Source organism: Monodon monoceros, unplaced genomic scaffold (assembly GCF_005190385.1).
Source record: "Monodon monoceros isolate NGI ecotype Baffin Bay Population unplaced genomic scaffold, NGI_Narwhal_1 Super_Scaffold_7, whole genome shotgun sequence".
Taxonomy (NCBI): Eukaryota; Metazoa; Chordata; class Mammalia; order Artiodactyla; family Monodontidae; genus Monodon; species Monodon monoceros.
In genome coordinates, this window is record NW_021703784.1 from 55,557,405 (window position 1) to 55,582,063 (window position 24,659).

At 39.3% G+C, this 24,659-nt stretch overlaps 1 protein-coding gene across 1 annotated transcript; it reads right to left on the reverse strand.

Annotated features, from left to right (window-relative positions):
- Positions 1–340: 340 nt before the first annotated feature.
- On the reverse strand, positions 341–24,648 carry SPCS2 (signal peptidase complex subunit 2). Its single transcript, XM_029209483.1, has 5 exons — positions 24,499–24,648; positions 12,656–12,739; positions 11,896–12,056; positions 7,236–7,370; positions 341–1,233 (listed from the first exon to the last, which is right to left on the reverse strand). Exons 1-5 carry the CDS (start codon positions 24,610–24,612, stop codon positions 1,047–1,049), a joined length of 681 nt encoding a protein of 226 aa, XP_029065316.1. The 5' UTR covers positions 24,613–24,648; the 3' UTR covers positions 341–1,046.
- Positions 24,649–24,659: the final 11 nt, after the last annotated feature.

Consider the following 24,659-nt stretch of genomic DNA (forward strand, 5'->3'; position numbering starts at 1 on the left):
AACAGGTTCAAATCCCAGCTCTAATGTTAGCCATGTGACAAATTATTCAATTTTTGTGCCTCTGTTTCCTCATCTATAAAATGGAGATAATATCAGTACCTACTTTCTTGGGACAGTTGTGAGCACTAGTGAGTTAATACATGTAAAGTACGTGGAACACTACCTGGCACAAAGTAAGTACTGAGTGTCATCACTGTTATCACTGGAAAGCTAGCAGTTCTTCACCTACAGGTTCGCAAGGGCCTCTGACCAGTGACACAGCCTAGAAACAAAAGGAACCTATAGCAGTAAGACTGTTAACATGTGCTGCTCTGTTCCTTCCATCAAGACTATGACTCCATTTTTTCACATCTTCTTTCCTTTTATTGAAAAAAATTTTAGAAAATGGCAGTTGATAAAGGGCACAAACAAATCAACAGGGATATACTAGTGGAAAACATAGACAAAATAAAACTAAAAATGCCATTGGCTTCTTTAATTGGTTAAGAGCACAAAATGTAACAGGCAGAAAGTCTCTTTTAAACAAATTAAAAAGCTGTGGGTTTTTTTCCCCCAATTTTCCCCAAGTCAGATATATACACACCCACAAAAATGGTGTGTGAAGGAAAACTGTCATACACAAGAAGTTGTATCCTGAATTAAGGGAAACAGCTGTTGAAATGGGAATTAACACAGTAAAGTCAGCAACAGGTTAACAATTTAAAAAACTGAGTCTTCAAATGCTGCATGGCACAAAGCTATACTATATAAAGTACTGCTAGGTATGAAGGAGGAAGTCTGTATGGTTTTTAGCAAAAATGCTTTTCCAGAAAAGCAAATCAAAACAATGCAATCAGCAGACCAAAGAGGCTACAGCTAGATATCAGAGCTACAACTTCTCATATCTGAGCTAGAAAATTCTATTTATACAGAATGGACTAAAATTTCAAGACAAAACTGACATTTTTTACATTTCTTACTTTATCCATATTAAGTTCTCTGTTTCTTTCTCCCTCACCCCTCAATTCAGCATGATCCAGCCAAAAGATGGCTGCTTTTAGAAGTGGCTATTTTATTTTCCTTTCTGTGGCAAGACTGTCATGAAGCCTGGATATCTCAGGCTCATATGCATCCATGACCAGGGTCCCGCTGTGGTCAAAAAATTTAGCAATGGATTTGGTGAACTCGGCTTCCCGTTGCTGCTTTGTTCTTCCACTGATGAAGGTCAGCTTCAGAGTGTATTTGTCATCGAACCTAAGCAAAGATAACAAATCAAAAACCAAACAGACATTCAGCCAATAACAACAGAGCACCAAGTGTTTTTGAAAAATAGGGCTGAGCTGGCTACCAGTGATATAGGGAACATACAACATTATCCTTTCCAGAAAAAAAAAAAATTCCAGGGCACCTTCAGGATAGAAGTTCTGGTTCACAGGCGTTGCCATGTCTTCCCTGATTTAATTACTGTGTGCCTCCTTTACCTTGTCATAGATTGTTAAACCACACGGACCATCTTCTCTCACTGCTGGCCTTTGCTTCGTTGTTATGCTAGAAGAGTATTCCTAGTAGACACTTTTCTCCAGTCTCACCTGATTAGAGAGACTAATTTGTCTGTAACAAACGTTCCCATTTGTTAAGTTCATACTTGGGCATGAACTTTTCTGGGAAAATCTTCCCAAACTGGGTTAGATGTCTTGCCTTTGTCATCCATACCGTCAATTAATAGTCAACCCAATTACTCAGTGCCTATCGTCTGCTAGGTCTAATGACAGGCTCCTATGCTGTCAGTGAAATTACCTATTGAAATGATAATTAGGTATTTTTGTTCTTCACGAGTCTCAGGGATTCTTTTTTTTTTTAATTTTCACGTATAACTTGTGAAATTTATTTTTTTAATTTTTTGGCTGCACCATGCAGCATGCGAGATCTTCCCTGACCAGGGATCGAACCTGTACCCCCTACATCAGGAACATGGAGTCTTAACCACTGCACCACCAGGGAAGTCCCTGTCTCAGGGATTCTTGAGGGCAAGGATTTTGTCTTATTTTCTATTCTTAGCTTGGAGTTTGTTGGGCAATCAAATTTTTATTGATAAATGAAGAACCCTTGTTTTCACAGATGTTCCTCAATTCCAGGCTGCTCAGTCCTTGATCCCTGTAATCAATCTAGTTCCAGGTTCTACCCTGATCCCAGGCCAGGGATATCTTTTACTACATGAACTCCAGAGATCCCTTAGCTACACCTTAAGGTATATTGAAGGCTTTTACTATCTCTACTTATTCAAGAGGGTTTATAACATCAACCCCTGACAGGCTGACATTTCTCCCCGCAACTGCACCTGTTTCGGTCTCCATTTAATTAGGGCATATTCGGTGGACTGTCAGGCTGGTATTATCTTTAGAGGAAGCAGAGGCTTGAGCCTCTGCTTTTTTCTGCATGTTTAAAACAGGAAAAGCACCACCTATTTTTCAGGATCACTGTTATGGTTGTAACAGTGCCTATCATTAACCAGTGCTCAAAAACATCATAGCTCAATAAATTGTCAAGCCGGTTACTTCCAACCTGGATAGCTAGGAGTAAAGGTCCTTGAATATTTTCAACACCTCAAAAATTTTTCTCAAGCTCTGATCAACTGCTGCTAACTGATATCACAGTAATTTTTGGACTTTTGAGCCCAGTTCCATGGCTCTGATGGCAGGACACGATCTAATGCATTTTTAAAAAGTTACTCATTAATTCAACAAATATTCAGGACTAACCATATATGTCAGGCAGTTTTGGATGCTAAGGATATACATCAGTGAACACAGCAGACAAATGTGTCTTTTGAGACTTTTATCTTGCTGTGTGAGGGAACAATAAAATAAAAATTATGATATTCTTTTAAATATGGAAAGTCTTCACTAAGCAGATGTTTGAGCAGAGCCTAAAGAGGTAAGAGAACAAGCTATCTGGAAAAAGAATACTCCAGGCAGAGGACACACTAAATGCAAAGGCCCTGAGGCAAGCACGTGCCCAGAACGTCTGAAGAACAGAAAGGAGGCCAATGCAAACAGAATGGAGAGGGACAGGACAAAAGCCACAGGACATGCGGAATGTGTGTCCATGGGTGTGGGGCTGCAGAGAATAGATAAGCATGGACTTCTAAGCTATGCTTAGGATTTCAGTCTTTATGTGAGAGGATTTTGCGCTGAGGATTGAGTTGATCTGCCTGACGTTTTAAAAGGATCATTCTGCCCACTGTACTGGAAAGAGACTGCGGGCAGGGAGAGCAGCTGCAGAGGTCCATTAGGACATTATTACAGTAACCTAATTGAGAGATGATGGCTGCAGTGGAGATAGTAAGTGGTTAGAATGAATATAGTTAGAAGGTAGAGCTGACAGAATTTGCTGACAACCTATTCAAAGGATTGAGATAAAGGAGTCAAAATGATTCCAGAGTTCTGGCCTGAGTAACTAGAAGGATGGAGCTGCCATCTATTTAGATGGGGGAAAAGCAGGTTTAGGTAAGGGATAGCAGAGTTAGGTTTTGGATATGTTAATTTTGAGATGCTTATTAGGATCCAGTGTCAAACAGAAAGCTGGGACATAGCTGGAGTTTGGAGAAGGTCTAGGATGAAAATACAGATTTAGAGATCTTCATCATTATAGAAGGTATTAAAGTCCTGAAAGTCTGGATAAGATTACACATAGTAAGTGAATATAGATAGAGAAGAGCTGCTAGGAACGAGCACTAGTGGCATTTCAAATTCAGAGACAGGGGATAATGAAGAATCACACAGGACTCTAAGGAACAGAGACTAAGGTAAGAAGAAAATTAGAAGGTTACAGTATCCTACAAGCCTACTTTAAAAAAAAATTTTAACAAGGAGAGAGTGATCCACTGTTCAAATGCTGCTGACAGGTCAAATACGATGAGGAAAGAGAAGTGAAGATATGCAAATCCAAGAGATGATGGGAGAAGAAAAAAGGGGAGCAGAGAAATGAGAAGACCATGTGAGGAGAATATGTGAAAAGAAAAACAACTTTTTCAGGTGGGAGAAATTACAACATATTTGTATGCCAGAAAGAATAACCAAGCAGAGAGGGAAACATCAAGTAAATGAGAAGGGATAGAATCGAGTGGACAAATGGAGAAGAGGCTTCAGACAGGAACTGAGAAAGAAGGTAGAGTATGATGAGCACTGTGAGTGGATAATGATGGGAGAATTCTGACTGCTGCTATCTTCCCAGAAACAAAAGAAGCTGAGAGTGAAATGGGGGAGGAGGGCAAGAGGTTTGAGGATAGAGAAGAAGGTATGAAAGATCCTCTAGGATAGTGAGAGAGTAACTGCACTACAGAAATGCCACGGAATCTAAGCTAGGTAAGGAGGAAGTGAGACAATGAAGAGAAGAGGACCAGGGAAAAGGTGGTAGGCTCAATGGATTATGGATGCCACTGGGGCTGAAGAACTGCTGGGACAAGAGAACAAGAAGGAGATAAACTAGAAAAATATAAAGCAATGGTCAAAGAGTGGGATACTTAAAAATGAAATTATTGAAGGTAATTAGTTATCAGTAATAGCAAGATCTAGGGTATGTCCAGGGAAATAAGTATTTAAGACATGGCAGAAAACAAGATAATCAGAGGAGAGGAAGTAAAACTAAGAGGCCAGAGTACTGGAATAATCATCTACTTGGATACTGAAATCATCAATCAAGCCTTCTGAAAGGAGCTATGTTAAAGAGAGTGCCAATGAGCCAGGAGCCATCTCTAAGGAAAGAGGAGTGAGCCTGTATTTCACAACAGCAAGAAGGAACAGAGGTGGCATATTTCCTTTCCACAGACACCAACAATGTGGCAGTTGGTAAAAGTAAGCAGTGAATGTGAAAAAAGTCAGAACCCTCATGCTAGCAGAATTGTAAAATGGTGCAGTTGTTTTGGAAAACAGTATGGCAGTTCCTCAAGCAATTAAAAAGAGTTACCATATGATCCAGCAATTCCTCTCCTAGGTATATTATATGAGAATTTGTCCACACAAAAACTTGTACATGAATGTTCACAGCAGCGTTATTCTTAAAGGCCAAAAGGTGGAAATGACTCAAAGGTCCCTCAACTAATAAACGGATAAACAAAATGTGGTATATCCATGCAGTGGAATATTATTTGGCATAAAAAGGAATGAAATATTGATAACATGGCTGAACCTTGAAAACATTATGCTAAGTGAAAGAAGCCAGTTACAAAAGATCACATATTACACGTGATTCCATTCATATGAAATAAACAGAACAGGGAAATGTACAGAGTAGACTAGTGGTTACTTCGGGTTGGGAGAATGAGGGGATAGGGAGATGATTGTTAAAGGGTACAGAGTTTCTTTTGGAGAGGATAAAAATGCTCTAAAGTTGACTGTAGGGGACTTCCCTGATGGAGCACTGGTTAAGAATCCGCCTGCCAATGCAGGGGACACAGGTTCGAGCCCTGGTCTGGGAAGATCCCATGTGCTGCAGAGCAACTAAGCCCGTGTGCCACAGCTACTGAGCCTGCGCTCTGGAGCCTGCGTGCCACAACTACTGAAGCTTGTGCGCCTAGAGCCCGTGCTCCGCAATAAGAGAAGCCACCTCAGTGAGAAGACTGTGCACCGCAATGTAGGGTAGCCCCTGCTCTCTGCAACTAGAAAAAGCCTGTGCACAGCAACGAAGACCCAACGCAGCCAAAAATTAAATAAATAAATAAATAAAAGTTGACTGTGGTGATGGTTGTAGACATCTTTAAAAACACTAGAAACCACTGAACTACTTTAAATAGGTGAAATATGGTACGGGAACTATATTTCAATAAAGCTGTTTAAAAAATACTTAAGTCAGAATGTAAATAATGAAATCAAGATGTTGCTAGGGTCTAGAATTCTGAAACTCTGCTTTAGGGGCCTGGCACAGGGTGCAGATTTATGACAGCTGAGACCAAAATGGCAGCTGTGAGTCCTGCCAGGAGATAAGAACTCAGGTGCAACATCAGAATGAAGGTCTGCTCCTCCTTACAGATATCTCCACAAGCTGGTAATGAGAGGCTGTTTGGCGTTGATGCTATACTTACCTTCATATATGTGAGTAACTGTACTTAAAATTTGAGAGCCTACTATATGCTAGGAACTATACCATGTGTTTTTAGGATAGTGACTGAGAGCATGAGTTCAGATGTGGCTAGATTCACTTTTGGGCTCTATAACCCTGGAATAATTCATTAAACCCTTTGGACCTGGGTTCTTATCTTTAAAATGGGTTGTTCTAAGGTTTAAATGAGACGGTGCAGTTGGCACAATACCTAGTATATAGTAAATGCTCAACAGATGCCATCTTTCATAATGCTTGGTATACAGTTGACCCTTGAACACTATGGGGGCAGGGGGAGGGTGTTAGAGGGTGTTACGGGTGCTGATGCTCTGCGCAGTTGAATATCCATGTGTATGTAACTCATAGTCACTCCTCCATATAGGTGGTTCCTCTGTATCCACAGTTCCGAATCTGCAGATTCAACCAACCATGGGTTGTGCAGTACTTCAGTATTTACTATTGGAAAAAAAAGCCCATGTATAAGTGGACCCACGCAGTTCAAACCCCTGTTGTTCAAGAGTCAACTATATATACCAGTTGGCATCCTCACAAAAACTGTACGAATCATTTTTTAATCTATTAAAGCTCAAATAGTTTACCTGATATACCAAAAGTCACACAGCTAGAAAGAGACAAGCTGGAATTTGAACCCAGTTCTAGATACCTAGAAAGACCTGAGGTGTCAGCTGCACAAAGTTACACCCATTGCTGACTGAACTGTGCTTCTCTGAGTTGCCCAGTGCATTGTTTCAGAGATTCCTGACTGCACAGACTGCAGTCAGGATCACAGAAGACACAGAAGCTAGTGGGGTTCTTCAAAGACAACTGACTTCATACCTTTGGCCTTTACAGATACATATATAGTTTATAGTTCTGCTCTCTAACTGGCTCAGTTTACTGGCCACAAGGAAAAAGAAAATCATTCTTTATTCTTCCACCAACGTACTTTCTCCCACAATTTATCCTCAGAGCACTTCTGTGATAATGGAATCTCAGAAGTGCAATACAAAGGAAAACCTTCTAGTTCACAATCCTTTCTTCATTTTATATGACTAGCACTATGATCTGCAAAGAGTAGGCATACAATAGTCTGTTGATAATGACTAACACCCAGAGAAAACCCAACATCAGGATTTAAGAATCTGTGAGGATAGTCATACCTTTTGAGACTGGACGACAGCTGCCAAATATCATCAGGATCCATCCCTGTGGGATCTTTCCTGTGGGCCACGAGAAAGATGCTCTTCTCCTTATATGAGGTATAAATGGTCAGGATCCCCATCATCACAAAATAGGTTCAGATAAAGTTAAGGGGAAAATACACAAACATACACACAAAAGAGAAATAACACAAACTGACAAGCAAGGGCTACAAAAACTTTCATAATGATAGACCTAAAGAAGACAGTTTTGTCTTGCTGTAAGAACACTGAAAATTTAACTATTTCATTTTCATCCTTATGTTTATGCAAGAGAAGCAAGGCTCTCTCTGGTTAGTTCTGCAAAGAACATCTCAAAAAACAAGAAAGGAAAAAGGTACAGGACATAAATCGGCTCTCATCTTTCTGTTCAAGGACAACATATATAAAGAGATCCTCTATTACCTAGTTTGTCAAGACTTGTGCTTATTTCTCCATACAATACAAAACTAATAATCACAGTGGACTTGACCACACTCAACCAATTTCAAGGGTCATTAAAAGAGGAAAACTGACTTCAAATTAGTTTACTGTAAGAGTCTCATGCTCTACCAAATGAGCTAGCTGGGCGACTACCACAATTTAGTTTACGAGAAGGACAACTACTTCCTCCACACATGTAGGCTTATTATTATACTCAGTTTTGGACAGTATTAACTATCATACTTGAGTACCTGTGTGCCAGAAACTGGCAAAAGAGCTTTGTGTACATGTGTCATTTAAATTTTATGAAAGGGACAGGCAGGAAAGTATAGTACAAAGTATGAGCTTTGGAGTAAAGTGGTCCTAGATTTGAACTCTGGCTTTTAACCAATGTAACATTGACAAATTACTCCTTATCCCAAGGCTTAATACTGTCACCTCTAAAATGGGGATAAAAACTGACTTTGTAGAATTGTCATGAGATTTAGTGATGATATATATATTTTTAGTGTACACCACACAGAAGACACTTATAATGGTACTATTATTACATATAAAAATGACATGATTATAAAAATGGCAAGATCGTGTTTTGTTTTAAACAAATATAATCAAACAAATGAAATTCCATCAAGGCCGTTCTCTTGGAAGGCCATATAATTATAATAAGGTTGCTGTCATTGTTCAAAGATCTTTGGAACTCTTTTGAGAACTGTCTCTAGAACCTATGGCATATTCTTTTGAACTGCCTTAATAGTGAAAAAGTTCATACCGGGATGATTTATCTGATACTGTAAGCAGTCAAGGTGCAAATTCTGTGACTATAATCTGAGATCAATTTGGATAATACCACTTTTGATCAGGACCTGCTTTATTCAATGGCTTTCTAACTGCCTCTGAAGAAAAATCCCCAAAGTGGAATTTTTAGAAATATTTCAGGTGGTTGTAAGATTGTTATGAAAAGTAAACTGCCTACCAAAATGATCTGTTTTCAACAACTAGTACATATCAGTATATAGCAGACATGCAATAGCACGAGGTGGCTATTTAGAATGAGGTAGTCCTATATATACTAATATGGAAAGACATTCAATATATTTTTTAAGTTAAAAAGAAAAGTTCAGTATGTATAGATTGACTTGGGGAGGAGGGAGTGGGGACCACAAGAAAACTATCAACATATTTAACTTTATATTCTAAATATAGTATAAAATCTCTCATTTGATCTTTATAATAATTCTGTGTGTATTACTCATATTTATAAGTAAGCAGCATTCAAACAGTCTCCAAAAATTATCACAAAAACAACTTGAAATTTCAAACCCAGGTTCTCTAGCTGTTACACAAGCCACACCTATACCTCATGCTCAGTAACTCCCAGCCTAGCCCCTCAGCTTCAAGGAAACCTGACACAGATCTGAACCTCCAAAATCTGATCCTTTCCTAAAACAGGTATACCTTGGAGACATTGCGGGTTTGGTTCCAGACCACCACAATAAAGGAGTGTCAAAATAAACTGAATCACACAAATTTTGTTTCCCAGGGCACATGAAAGTTATGTTTACATATACTGTAGTCTATTAAGGGTGTAGTAGCATTATGTCTAAAAAAACCAATGTACACACCTTAATTAAAAAAGACTTTATTGCTAAAAAAATGCTAACCATCATCTGAGCCTTCAGCGAGTAGTAATCTTCTTGCTGGTGGAGGGTCTTGCCTCAATGTTCAGATGGCTGCTGACTGAGCAGGGTGGTGGTTGCTGAGCGCTGGGGTGGCCGTGGCAGTTTCTTAAAATAGGACAATGAAGTTTGCTGCATTCATTGACTCTGCCTCTCATGAATGACTTCTCTGTAGCATGCAGTGCTATTTCATAGCACTTCACCCGCAGAACTTCTTTCAAAATTAGAATCAGTCTTCTCTCAAACCCTGCTGCTTTATCAACTAAGTTAATGTAATATTCTAAATCTTCTGTTGTCATTTCAGAAATCTTCACATCTTCACCAGAAGTAGATTCCAGCTCAAGAAACTACTTTCTTTACTCATCCACAAGAAGCAACTCCTCATCTGTCAAAGTTTGATCATGAGATTGCAGCAATTCAGTCACACCTTCAGGCTCCACTTCCAATTCCAGTTCTCTTGCTGTTTCCACATCTGCAGTGTCTTCCTCCACTGAGGTAATGAACCCCTCAAAGTCATCCATGAGGGATGGAATCAACTTCTCCCAAACTCCTGTTAACGTTTGATATTTTGTCTGCTTCCCATAAGTCACAAGTGTTCTTAATGGCATCTAGAATTGTGAATCCTTTCCAGAAGGTTTCAATTTACTTTGCCCAGATCCATCAGAGGAAATCACTATTTATGGCACTACAGCATTACAAAATGTATTTCTTAAATAATAAAACCTGAAGTTGAAATTATTCCTTGATCCATGGGCTGCAAAATGGATGTCGTGTAGCAGGCATGAAAACAACATTAATCTTGGTGTACATGTCCATCAGAGCTCTTGGATGACCAAGTGCATTGTCAATGAGTAGTAATATCTTGAAAGGAATCTTTTTTTCTGAGTAGTAGATCTCAGCAGTGGACTTAAAATATTCAGTAAACTATGTTGTAAGCAGATGTGCTGTCATCCAGGTGTGCTGTCGACCAGACTTTATTGTTCCATTTATTGAGCACAGGCAGAGAAGATACAACATAATTCGTAAGGGCCCTAGGATTTTCAGAATAGTAAATGAGCAAGGACTTCAATTTAAAGTCACCAGCTGCATTAGCCTCTAACAAGTGAGTCAGCCTGTCCTTTGAAGCTTCTCTCTAGCTATGAAAGTCCTAGATGGCACCTTCTTTCAATATAAGGCTGTTTTACCTACATTGAAAATCTGTTGTTTAGTATATATAGGCACCTTCATTAATTATCTTAGTTAGATCTTCTGGATAACTTGCTGCAGCTTCTACATCAGCACTTGTTGTTTCACCTTGTACTTTTATGTTATGGAGATGGGTTCTTCCCTTAAACCTCATGAGCCACCCCATGTTAGCTTCAAACTTTTCTTCTGCAGCTTCCTCACCTCTCAGCCTTCTTGGTATTGAAGAGAATTAGCACGTTATTCTGGATTAGGCTTTGGCTTAAGGGAATCTTGTAGCTGGCTTGATCTTCTATTCAGACCACTAAAACTTTCTCCATATCAGGATTAAGGCTGTTTCATTTTCTTATCATTCATGTGTTCACTGGAGTAGCACTTTCAATTTCCTTCAAGAACTTTTGCTTTGCATTCACAACTTGGGTAACCGGCACAAGAGTCCTAGCTTTTGGCCTATATCAGCTTTCAACACACCTTCCTCACTAAGCTTAATCATTTCTAAGCTTTTGATTTAAAGTGAGAGACATGTAACTCTTCCTTTCACTTAAACTCTTAGAAGCCACTGAAGGGTTATTAACTGGCCTAATTTCAATATTGCTGTGTCTCAGGGAATAGGGAAGGCCCAGAGGAGGGAGAGATGGAGAGATGGCTGGTCTGGAGCAGTCAGAACACACACAACATTTATCCATTAAAATGTTAGTTGTCTTACATGGGTGTGGTTTGTGGTGCCTCAAAAAACAATTACAATAGTAAAGTTAATGATCACAGATCACCATAACAAATATAATGATCATGAAAAAGTTTGAAACATTGTGAGCATTACCAAAATGTGACAGAGATACAAAGTGAGCAAATGCTGTTGGAAAAATGGCGCCAACAGGCTTCCTCAACACACAGGGTTGCCACAAACCTTCAATTTGTAAAAAAAATAATGCGCTATCTATGAAGCACAATAAAGCAAAGTGCAATAAAGTGAGGTATACCTATACCCTGGCATGAGTGGCTTGAAGCAACCTGGTCTAATGGGTTAAGTTCTAGGCTAGAAATGAGAAGAGCTGGGTCTCACTATTCCTATGTGTTTTCCTACTAGGTGCTCACACTTGGATTATAACCTCTACATTAATAACTAAACAGAATTAAAGATAAAATAACTGTATTGAATCTAAAATATCAATGATAATTATGACATAAATTTACAGATGCTCACATTTCATAATGTTAAATCGTAACATGAGCAGGCCCCAAGATGAAAGTTTGTTTTTTTGTAAGGAGCAGAGAAGAGTACCAGTAGAGATTTTAAAAAACTGTCAGTAGAAAACAAACCTGAGCTTAAAGGATATGATATAACGCACAAAGCCAAAACAGGTTTGGACTCTGGAAAGGGGTGCATATAATCCCAAATCAAAGCCACTATGGCGAAGAAACAGGAGATGGTACAGATGGTGAGGCGACCGTCAATTAGACCAAAATTCTCCACATACTTGTACTTTTCCAGAAGTACCTAGTGAGAAGAAGAAGTAAGCAAGCTAACAGGAATACCTCCCTCTTTGTATCTGCTTTTATTCTTAATTTCCATGATGAAAGTTATGTTAATCATATAAATGATCAAGTTGTTATCTCCAGTCAGAATTTTGCCACTCTGAGCAAAAGAAAAATTCAACCTGTTTACAAAGATCCCAGAGAAAAAGTTCATCAACTTCTCATACATTTTTTTTTTTAAATCCTCAGCTCCCTAGAATGAAGCTAAACTTTTCTTTTCCCTTTTAAAATACAGAGATGACCCATCATGGCTGAATGCCCTATATTCTCTCAACCCTCTTGCCTCTAGGCTAATGAACCTCAAAAATGATAGATTACCAGCTTTCTAGAATTCAAAAATTAGAGATTCCGAAGAGAAATTTGAGGTAACTAACAATTATATTTTAACACCTGTTCCCCTATATACACTGTAAGGATTTTAGAAAATGCTTTCTGGCTCAATTCCTAACACTGAAAACTAAAGTCATTCTAAGTCATAGAAGGAAAAAACCCTGCAAGAGATGTGCCATCAGCTGTATACATAGTAACAGACTCCCCGCTCCCCACCCCCAAAGAAAGTACCTTTTTGGCAGAATCATCCAAAGAATTTTTCACAGCTGATCCATCCCATTTGTCAATTTTTACAGGCTTATCATCAATCTTCCACTGTAAATCAAACAGATAAGTTGTACGTTAAGAGATATGGCATCTTACTAAAAGTAAAATGAACTACTTCCTTAAGAGCATTCTCAAGTATATATAACATTTATTCTCTCTTCTGATGTTGGACAGCTAAAAGACAAAACACTTGAAAATGAAGTTGAAGGAGACTAGGTCACTAGAATCTGGTGGTACTCGTATGATGTTGCCAGTCTCCATGCTAGTCAAAGTCAAATGTACAAGGCCAAAACCAGAACACTTACATAGGCTGCAGAGACTATAGTGTGAACTCAAATATCCCATCCCCATTTTACTAAAATGTGGGAATAGAAAGGAATTACACTTGTTCATCCTTTCATTCTGTGACTACAAAATCCAGACAATATACATCCATGAACTTTCGGATGCTAACAAAATGACAAAGGTCTCCTTTAATACATTTTTGTCTGCTAACAACTTTTATATTTTATCAGCATGTCTTAACTGTAGGAAAACAGCAAATCCAGTGTAGTCTGTTGGAAAGAACATTTTGAACTAAGTCCTATCAACAGTTAGGTACATGACTTTGTTCTGACTGAGAACAAGTTCAGAGATGCTGCATACAAGAAATAAAGATGGAACAAACATCTGTAAAACGTGAGAAGATTTTAAAGGAGTGTAGAAATATAATTCATCAAACTTAATTTTGTGATTCTATATACTACTACACAAAAAAGAAAAACTATTCTGTGAAGTTTGTTGGGGGAAAAAACATGAACTAGAACAGTCATACCTCAAGTGATTAAAACTCAATCAAGGCTTTCCCCTTTGTGTCTCATAAAAACAAGAATTTTCTTTGAGAAAATTACTAGTGGAAGCATGTTGTAATGATGATTCTCATAGCCTGCCAGCCTACAAATCAAACATGACACTTAATTTAAAAAATACAAATTGAACCAAGAAGAAATTCATAGGCTATCTAGCTAAATAGGTCGCTTACACTTAGTTTAGTAAATCCCATTTTGACAATAGCAAGCAAAAGAAAGAACTTGTATAGCCAGAATCCATAACAGAATTTGAATTATTTGTGAATCAAAGTCATTAAAAATTTTTTGGCTCGTTCCAAAAAAAAAAAAAATTATGTTCTCAGAGAAACCCAGCCACCCATCACTACCTGCAGTGCATCACAGAAAAGAAACTTGCCTCTACAATTCAGAGGATAACTTCTTGGCAATATTGGGGGATAAAACAGAGAAGAAGCCATTACAACATGTGCTAAAATAGTCTCAGCTCTAACTCCACTGGTACCTAGAAGGATCTTCAGTAAGTGGTACAGGAACATTTCCAGTGAATTACATAAACAAGAAAGTTTATAATTGATTTCTGAAGAGATAGGAGCATCATCCATTCTGTGTAAATGAAAAACCTTAGCCTATATCAAAGCAAATAGCATCTCTGCTGTAGTACAGAGATACATCTGGAAAAAAAGGCAGGAAAATGGACATTTTCCATCATTCTCAAAAACTGCCCATCAACTAAAATGTACGATCCTGGTCATGTACTCTCTATTGCTATTCAGGACTATCTTCTTTCCCTCACTCTTCTCTTCCTCAACCCTAAGTGCAAATTACCTTCCTATTGTAAGGATGTGGTAACCCTGCACACAATTCCTCTTCCCTGCATTCCCTCCTGTGTATTATAGATATGTGTATATTGAGCACAATCAACAATCACAAGTATTGACTTATTTAGTTATTATTTGCACCAACATCATACATATATATACATGGTTTAAAGAGTTCTGTAAGTTATAAAAAAAAATAGCAGTCCTGCTTCCCCTCCCCTTAAGACTCTTTCTATTGTCATTTTCCACTCTCCAGAGACAGGCACTAATTTCAACTCCTTTGGCTGATTTTTTGGGTATCCACATCTCTGGGGGGAAAAAAAAGTTTATATTATTATTTTCAGTTCTCAGCATTAAATCTATTGACTTTTCACCATGAAGGATGAGATTTAACCACTTCATCCCCTGCCATTTTCACATTTATTTTTCCTGCTCCTCCCTCACCATCTTTTTAATATAGTTATAGTAGATCAATATTGATTTGGTCTTATACCTTAGTTTTTGCTAGATCATTATTTGGAGGTTACAATATGACCATAAATGCTATTCACAGATGAGTCATGTATATTAGGATTACTTTTTCTTTCCTGCATAGCTTTTTGCTTTTCTTGGAGCTACTATTGTTTTTGTTGCTGTTTTTAATCATACAACGTATTTCTCACCAATATATTCTCAAATTCTCCCTCAATTGTTTAACTCTCCTTTCAATATTTGCAATCATATTCAGCATTCTGTGAATTTCATCTTCCTGGAGAAATCTCTCTTGGAGCCTTCTGGACTGCTTCAATCTAGGTGGATTTCTTTCCAGTCCTGCTGTATTAACTGTCATCCTGGAATCTCCCTTTACTATGACCCGGGGAGTTACCTTAACTTTCTCTTGGGCTAATCCCCCTTTTCTTAGATACCATGCCTTACTCTTTTCTCGGTTTACTATTCCAGCCCCTGTCCATCATCTCCACCCTCCTCCCACCACTCAAATTTGTAAATTGAAATCCTAAACCACAATGTGACGGTATTAGGAGGTGGTGCCTCTGGGAAGTAATTAGGTCGTGAGGGTAGAGCCTTCATGAAAGGGATTAGTGCCCTGATAAAAAGACATGAGAGAACCTGCTTTTACTCTGTTTTAACCATGTGAGGATACAAGAAAGTTGTCCGTAACCAGTTAAGAGGGCTGTCACTAGACCCAACCATTCTGGCACCCTGATCTCAGACCTCCCATCCTCCAAAACTGTGAGAAATAAAGTTTGGTCGTTTAAGCAATCTAGTCTATGGTATTTTTGTGAGAGCAGCCCAAACTGACTAGCATCCTCCTTTTACAGATAACACTAAGGGTTTAAGAAATTTGCCCAAGGTGAAAGCTAGGAAGTGGTAAAGCTGGGACTCAATCAAGTTTTCATAATTTCAAAACCTGTGCTCTTTCATTATTCTACACTGCTTCCCACAAAATATAAGGAAAGGAATTATTAGCCATAAAAACAAAAGGACACAGACCGCTGAAGTGACAGCCATACAAAGTATCTTGATTCTTATCTAATAAGTTACAGTTAATAACAAAAAAAATCTTAAAAAGATTTTAATCTTGAACATGCCAACAAAACCTGCAGAATACAAAATATTTGGAATTTTCCATTTTCCTCCAGTTAAAACCAACTGCTATTTGACTGAAAATACAGTTCAAAAAGACCTATCTTAAAGAAATTACTTCCCTGCCACTATCAACATAAAACACTTCATCAAACTAGCACACTGATGCCAGACCTGGATGACGAACCATACACAAAAATTATGCATTTGATGGCTTTGATAGAACATTACAAAGACTCACTTCAGTTATTCTCCACTGCAAATCTGAATAATAAAAAGATTTTAGTAGCAGTGAAAACAGAAGTAAAGTTATGCAGTGATAAAGACCTCCGTGGATTGCTTCATAACGTTCCTTAGCTTGACAACTGGGCAGTAAGACTCAAAGGATTCCCCAATTCACACTGAAGAGATGAAGGATACCAGAAGTGAGCTGTGCCAATGGAAGGACCCTGCTCTGATTTTAAAAGAACTGAGCATGGCTCTAAGAAAAATTAATAAACCTTTTTTCTCTCTTCTTTGATCTCTCTCAGTTTACAAAGTGGATGTAGGCTGCAAAGGGGGAAGGTAGTAGGAGATGAAGCACATGACGGAGGGAGCATATCCTAGATGGCCTTATTTACTAGGCTAGGGGACTTGGGACCTTATTCTGAAACAAGCAGTGGAGAATATTTTAAGCAGGTGAACAACACAATCAAACTTATGTTTTTTTAAAAAGTCATTTTTAGTGGCAACCTAGCAGATGGTCTGGAGGGGAGTAACAATGGAGATAAACACATCAGATGGGGCCTGATTAAGATGCAGGGCCTGAATTAGAGCAGCAGCAAGGGGATGAAAGGGGATTATTTATGAGGTAGAATTGGCAGGACTTAACATCAGACTAGTTACAAGAAACATGAAAGAGAGAAGATAGAGATGACCATTCTACTAGAATTCGGGCTTAGATAACTCTCTGAGCTGTCATATTGTTTTCCAAGAGAAGAAACAGAGGAGGAAAAAGGAGAAATACCCATTTGTATATGATGAGTTTGAGATGTTTAAGCTCTACAGTTACACTGATTTCAGAATTTTCTAAACCAAAATAAGATTATGAAAACTGATGGCAGACTCAGAAGCTGAGATACTATTTGAGTTGGAAATACGTACCCCTACCTCTCATATGCACTCATTTGGCAAAAGATCAGAAAGCAGTAAGTTCAAAACAAGAAAAAAATGTTCAATTTGGGGAGCAAACGATGTCTGTCTTGAGAATGCTTACTGTCATCTAATTTAGATTCCAATTAAGAAATACCAGGATATCTCAAAGAGAGATATTATACCTCCTGGCAACATACTTAATCTTCAATTTCCATCTATTTTTTATAAAAATGGGCAAGAAATACTGCAAAGAAAATTACTTGCTTAATAGTGGCTTATTATTGGCTGCAGTTATCACTGGAGTTAAGTTGGAAGTTAGAAATGACCACACGATAATTATGAGCATGAGTATCAGTGGCAACACCAGAGTAACTGGAGGTAAGTAGACTGGATCTGGCTACTTAAGTCTAACATACCTAACAGATATCAAAGTGGAGATGGCAAACATTTAGACATATAAATCTGGGCTCAGAGGAGAGGTCTAGGTTGTAAATATAAATGTGGAAGTCATCAACTTAAAGATGGAATTTAAGCCATGACACTGTTTATCTCCTTGGGATGAGTGTACATGGAGAGGGCCAGGGGCTTGCTGATATTTACAAGTCAGAAGAAAAAATAACAACAATAAAGACAGATAAGTGGAGAAAGAGGAAAACCAGGGCAAGTGGTGTTCTAGAGGCCACATAAAGATAATATTTCAAGAAAGAAGTGATCGATGAGTCAAATACTTAAGGCCAGGTAATAAGAAAAACCACTACGATTTGACAAGACGGAGGTCAGAACAGAGAAATGGTGCAGGCAACAGCTAAAGAAGGGACTTGAGCTGATAGAGGTTGTTAAAATCTTTGATACCACTGTGTATATAGTGGTAAATAGTTAAAAAAATAATAGTTTGAAGCTTTAAAGGTTACTCCATAAACCCTGTAAAAATAAAAAGAATGTTTTTAAAATTGAGATCTAATTCACATATAAAACTCACCATTTAAAAACGTACAATTCTGGCCTTCCCTGGTGGCACAGAAGAATCTGCCTGCCAATGCAGGGGACATGGGTTCGAGCCCTGGTCCGGGAAGATCCCACATGCCACGGAGCAACTAAGCCCGTGCACCACAACTACCGAAGCCCACGCGCCTAAAGCCCGTGTTCTGCAACAAGAGAAGCCACCACAATGAGAAGCCTGCACACTGCAACAAAGAGTAGCTCCCGCCCACCGCAACTAGAGAAAGCCCGCGTACCAACGAAGACCCAACGCAGCCCAAAATAAATAAATTTTAAAAATAAAATGTACAATTCAGTGGTTTTTATTATACTCACAAGGTTGTGCAATCATCACCATCTAATTCCAGAACATTTTCATCACCCCCAGAAGAGACCCTATTCCCATAAGCAGTCACTCCAATTACTACCACCCCACCCCCAGCCTTGGCAACCACTAATCTACTTTCTGTTTGCATGGATCTGCCTATTCTGGACATTTCATATCTATGGAATCATATAATATGTGGCCTTTTGTGACTGGCTTTTCTCACTTAGTATAACATCTTCAAGGTTCATCCATGTTGTAACATGTGTCAGTATTTCATTCCTTTTTATGGCCAAATAATGTTCTACTGCATGGATATACCACACTTTTATGGGTTGCTTCCACCCTTTGGCTATTGTGAATAATGCTGCTATGATCATGTGTACAAGTTTTTGTGTAGACACACATTTTCAATTCTCTTGAGTTTATAACTAGGAGTGGGATCTGCTGAGTCATATGGTAACTCTTCTTAACTTTCATCATTTTACATTCCATCAGAAATGTAGGAGGGTTCCAATATCTCCACATCTTCACCAATAATGGTTATTTTTCTTATTTTATTATAGCCATACGACTGGTATCTCATTGTGGTTTTGATTTGCATTCTCTAATAACTAATGGTGTTGAGCATCTTTTCATGTGCTTACTGGCCATCTGTATATCTTCTATGGAGAAATGTCTATTCACATCTTTTATCCTTCTTTTTGCTTTTTTTAAAATCAACGTTGGGGAAGCAATAACAGGTTCTTTTTTTAAAAAAATATTTATTTATTTATTTTTGGCTGCACTGGGTCTTCGTTGCTGCATGCGGGCTTTCTCTAGTTGCAGTGAGTGGATGCTACTCTTTGTTGCGGGGTGTGGGCTTCTAATGGCGGTGGCTTCTCTTGTTGCAGAGCACGGGCTCTAGTAGTGCAGGCTTCAGTAGTTGTGGTACATGGGCTCAGTAGTCGTGGCTCATGGGCCGTAGAGCGCAGGCTTGGTAGTTGTGGCGCATGGGCCTAGTTGCTCTGTGTCATGTGGGATTTTCCCGGAGGGATTGAACCCATGTCCCCTGCGTTGGCAGGCAGACTCTTAAACACGGCGCCACCAGGGAAGTCCGACATCCTTTATTCTTTTAAAAACTGGTTTGTCTTTTTATTATCGAGTTGTAAGGTTCTTTATATAGTTTAGGTACTAGACCCTTACCAGATATATGATTTGCAAACATTTTCTCTCATGCTGTGGACTGTCTTTCCACTTTCTTGATAATGTCCTTTGACACGAAAAGGTTTTTAATTTTGATGAAGTCAAAAATAATGAGTTTTGATATGCTTTTAAAGTTTAGTTTGAAAAACGGTATTAAAAGCCTGCATCTTGTTTCTTTAAACACAAACACACACATCACAGTACTGCCATAAAACTGTTCACCCTCTTTGTCAGAGCTGGGTTAGGGTACAGGCATACTACCCTGTTCAAGTCTGGCAAGCTAAGATCCCACTGAAGAGAGCAAAAGAGTATATATGACCTATCTAAGGACACATGTTGGTGGGTGACAAAGCCAAGGCTTCAGCCTAGGTCTTCCAACCTCAAAACAGATGCTCTTTCCACTACTATATTAGCTAGCACATGGTCTGCTCCAGTATGAGAGGCACTGTACTAATAAGTAAGGTAAGAGTACTGGATTAAGAGCTGGGAAGCCAGGTTCTGGAATTGTAACTAACTCGCTGTGTGCTCTTGAACAAGTTGCTTCATCTTCCCCTCTCCAACTGTGTCCATGTGTATAAAATGAGGAGGCTGAACACATGAACTTCAAGGTCTCTTCATTATAAACATTTTCGAGAAAACACTATTGATTAATCAGAATAGTTAAAAACCAAACAAGAAAAAAACCCCTTAGTTCTCAACCTGGATGTGACTGTTAAACTGTAGAGGAAATAAATAAATAAACAGCTATGTGTGAAAACATGCAGCTGTCCAGGCCCCACCCCCAGAGAATCTGATTCAGGTCTGGGATGAGGTCCAGAAATCTGTATTTTTAACTAAAACCCCAAGAAAGTCTGATGTAGACAGTCTTCATATGTTATAAAAAATATTATCTAAGGAAGCTGAAATCCAGAGTAACAAGCTAGTTAGTGGCAGCTATACATGTTTTGCTGAGTGCTTACTATGTGCCAGGAACCACTTTTTAAGGTAAATACTATTATTATCCCCAATTTACAGATGAGGAAACTGAGATACAAAGAGATTTATTAACTTGCCCAAGAACATATATCTGTTAAGTGGCAGAGCAAGGATTCAAAGCCAGCCAGCCAGGCTGGTTCCAGAACCTATGTTCTCAGCTACTAAGGTATAAAAGGGGTACTTTAAGATCAGGTTGACAGTTCAGCCAGGAGACAGAAATCCACATATGAAGTTAAAAGGGCCTGGATATAACTTCTAGAAAGCATGGTTTAATACCACATGTCAATTTTAATAGCCAAAAACAATTTTAATAGCCAAAAAACATCCAGCCAGGAGACAGAAATCCACGTATGAAGTTAAAAGGGCCTGGATATAACTTCTAGAAAGCATGGTTTAATACCACATGTCAATTTTAATAGCCAAAAAAAATCCAGCCAGGAGACAGAAATCCAACTATGAGGTTAAAAGAATTTGGATATAGTTCTGGAAAGCATGCTTTAATGCCACATGTCAATTTTAATAGCCAAAACAAATTAAACAAACAATTTTTATAGCCTGCTACATAGAACAAAATGCTTTGATGTATTTTGGGAAAAATAACTTACTGCAATGATCTAAGTTATTCTGTGATGGAAGCTGGAAGGTTATATTTGCATACCTATCTTTAAGATCAGGAAACTAAAATTGCTTTGTTCTCAAAGTCAGTTTCATAGAAGCAGAAACTCACATCTGCTTAGGGAAAACTACAAGCACGTTTGCATCTCTTTATTACATTTCTTCATGGCAAGTAAAACCAAAGCTGCAAGAAATAAAATAAAAACCCACCAAAAAATCAAGACAAATCAAATTAAAGAAACTGTAAGGTAACAGCCTCTCATTCCCACAGAGCGAAAGCTTCTCTATTCATTCAGCTCCTGCTCCACTGAGAGTAACATCTTTTCCCCATTTTCTCTTCCACAGTACCCTCAGTTTTCAAATAGAGGCTTCATCCTCTAAGGCAGTTTCTGAAGACTGGGGTGGCAGATCTGAAGTTTTTTCTCTGCTAAATTCAATGCTCCAAGTATTTATTCTGTGTTGATCACTATAGAGAACGTCTCATGGGAAACTGGACAAATTGGTAGAACAATATAAAACAGTATGTCATATTAAGTGACAGCTGAATTCCCATGTGCAATAAATGCCAGAGACTTCAGAGGAAAAACAACTCAATGTAAGGCTGAAATGAAGTTCTCCAAGAAAAAGCACCTAAACAGCTCCTGACTTATTTTCTCTCTCCTCGGCCCCTCACTTCTCAGTTAATTCTGCCAAGTGCTCCTTTCTGAGGCCTTTTATCTATCTCTGCTACTCAAGTTAGGGTTCTCCTCACCTTATCATTCTATTTTTATAGCCCTGTACAAAGAACATTTACCAATATTATGACTTAATATTTACAACAAGCCTACCATATGTATGGGCATACACAATGTACACATAACGAAATTTATGTTCAGTGATATCATAACTTATCCAAGACCATGTAGTTTTTAACATGCTGCACTAGAACTCAAACTTGTCTTTCTTTTTATATTAAACCCCATATACTAGTATGGTATGAGGCCTTATTAGAAGACTTCTAATTTCTGCCACTCCGAACTTGAATAACTTTTCTAAAACCACTTTATATATTAGGCTCAAAAACCTTCAACAGGCTTCCTTCCTACTTCTACTTCAAGCAAGCCATGCCCTTCTTCATCTGATTCTACCTATTTGTCTTTACAGGTCTCTTAGAGCAGCGGTGCCCAACCTTTTTGGCACCAGGGACCAGTTTTGTGGAAGACAATTCTTCCACAGACTGGGGTGGGTGGACGGGGATGGTTCAGGCAGGTAATGCGAGCGATGGGGAGTGACAGATGAAGCCTTGCTCGCTGGCACCCCATTCACCTCCTGCTGTGCGGCCCGGTTCCTAACAGGAACTGGGGGTTGGGGACCCTTGTCTTAGAGAACAGTCAGTCAACTCAGTACCTGAGAAACATCAGGCACCGTGTACCTTTGTTCAAGGACATTCTTAACTGGTAGGCTGTCTGTCTCTGTCTCTCTCTCAAAATAAGGTCCCAGTTCCACTCTCAAACATGAGGTCTTTCCCTAGGGCTCTCATCCCCTTATCAATTAGATCTCAGGGATCATTCTCTCACTTTAACTTCTCTAAAAAGTACACATGTGAATACCAAATAGTTTTATGTTTAATATTTTGGGTACCCCATGTCCTATACTCAGCTATACTGAGTACTTTCTGACAGTAGGATTCTTGATTATTTTCCTCTGCCATTACACCTCTGTATTAGATACTATAGGTTACAGAGATCATTAACGTATGTCATCTCATTTGATTCTCCCCAAAACCCTAATATTTCAGGTGAAGAAAGGAAAGCTTGGTGAGGTTAAATGACTTGCCAATCTTCATACTGCTTGAAACTAGCAGATCTACGTCAAAGCTCAAATCTTATGACCCCCAAATGCAGGTTCTTCCAAAACGCACTGATGCCATACACTTTTCAGTAATCACTGCCTTAGCAGACTGTCCATGCTTAATGTTTGCTGGTGATGATCCAAGTGGAACAAAGAGCAAGAGCACTCAATGGGACAGAATAAACATAGGCCGTGAGGTGTTCACCCAGCAGGAAGGCAGGATCTGTGTATGAAAATGACCATCAATTCTCAACACTTTCACACACCCTGGAGTGATTTACAATCCCAACTCCCAGAACATGTTCCCATCTCTTAAGAAGGGTTAAGAGTGTCAGAACCATGTAATTCAAAACCAATGACACCCAAAAAGAGAAGCAAAAAGATCTGGATCCAAACCCCTCAATATGATCATGTATTCATTTCTTAAGCACCTACCATGTGTTAAGCACAGAGAAGTCTGAAAGCTGTTTTCAATTAAAGGAAACAATCCTGACTATTTACTATGTTAAAGACCCCATGCTTAACATTTCTCATCAAACTGGCTTAGGGCCCTACAATGAGAGAACTGGAAGGAACCTTAGGGTACATTAAGGCTAAGTCCCTCATTTTACAGATGAGGAAACAAAACACAGGGAGAACAAGCACATTTCAAGGTCACACAGCTAATTAGAGGCAGAACCAGTACTAGGACCCAGACCTACACGCAATTGTTTCTCTCGAGATGCTATGCAAAGAGCAAGAAGGGCCAACCCAGGAAAAGAATCTTCCTTTTTTTCTTTTCTTTTAAGCCCTTGTTGTTAGGACCACATTAACACAAACAAACAAAAAACAAAACAAAAAAACACAACTGGATGGGTACAGGGGGAGAAGAGGTAAGCCTGAGCAGGTAACAAGCTCATGAATACGATTCACCTAGGGCACTTGGCGTGGAGGGGGGGAGGGAAGGAAGGGGGAGGGTGAAGAAGGAGAGAGGAAAAAAGATAAATCTTAAAGGCTTCCTATCAGCGCGTAGGGGAAGTCAATACTCGAAGCTCAGTATTCGAGGTATCGAGATAAAACGCCTAGAAACTTCAGTAAGCAAAAGGCCCAAAGCACTCTAGAATATGTAGCAGCACGCAAGTGTGGCGGTCGTGATGGGGAGATTGGAGACTACTGACTTCGAACAGCGGCTTTCATTCAGTCAGGATTCACATTCCCCTGTCGGTGAAATGGGCACATTCAACAGTGGCCCCCAGCACCACCAAGGAAAAGCGATGGCTGCACTGAAATGTGAGAATAATCGAATATACCTAAGAAGCTGTAGTGGCCGGCATTAAGGACCGAACACTTCCGAGAAGTAAAGAAGTCCTAAAGAGGAGAAAGCCCGGGTTTGAGGTGTGTAGGGAGCTGGCTACAAGCGCCCGTAGGGTTCCCACGGTGGGCCAGACGAGCACTCCCCCTGGGAAGCCGCAGAAGAGGGGGCGAGGATGGGAAAGGGGGCTCGCCGCCTCCCGGGCGTCCCCAGGCCTCGCCTGCCCCCAAGAACCGACTTCTCACCTTGTCCAGCAAGCCGCTGCGGCTACTGCCTGTCCCACAGCTGGAACCACTTCCAGCCCCACTACTGCCTCCGCCACCACCAGTTCTCCCTCCCTGAGCAGCCGCCGCCGCCATCTTGTTTGCTTCTGTGTCTCCCTCCCCTCCTACTTGTCCGAAGCCGA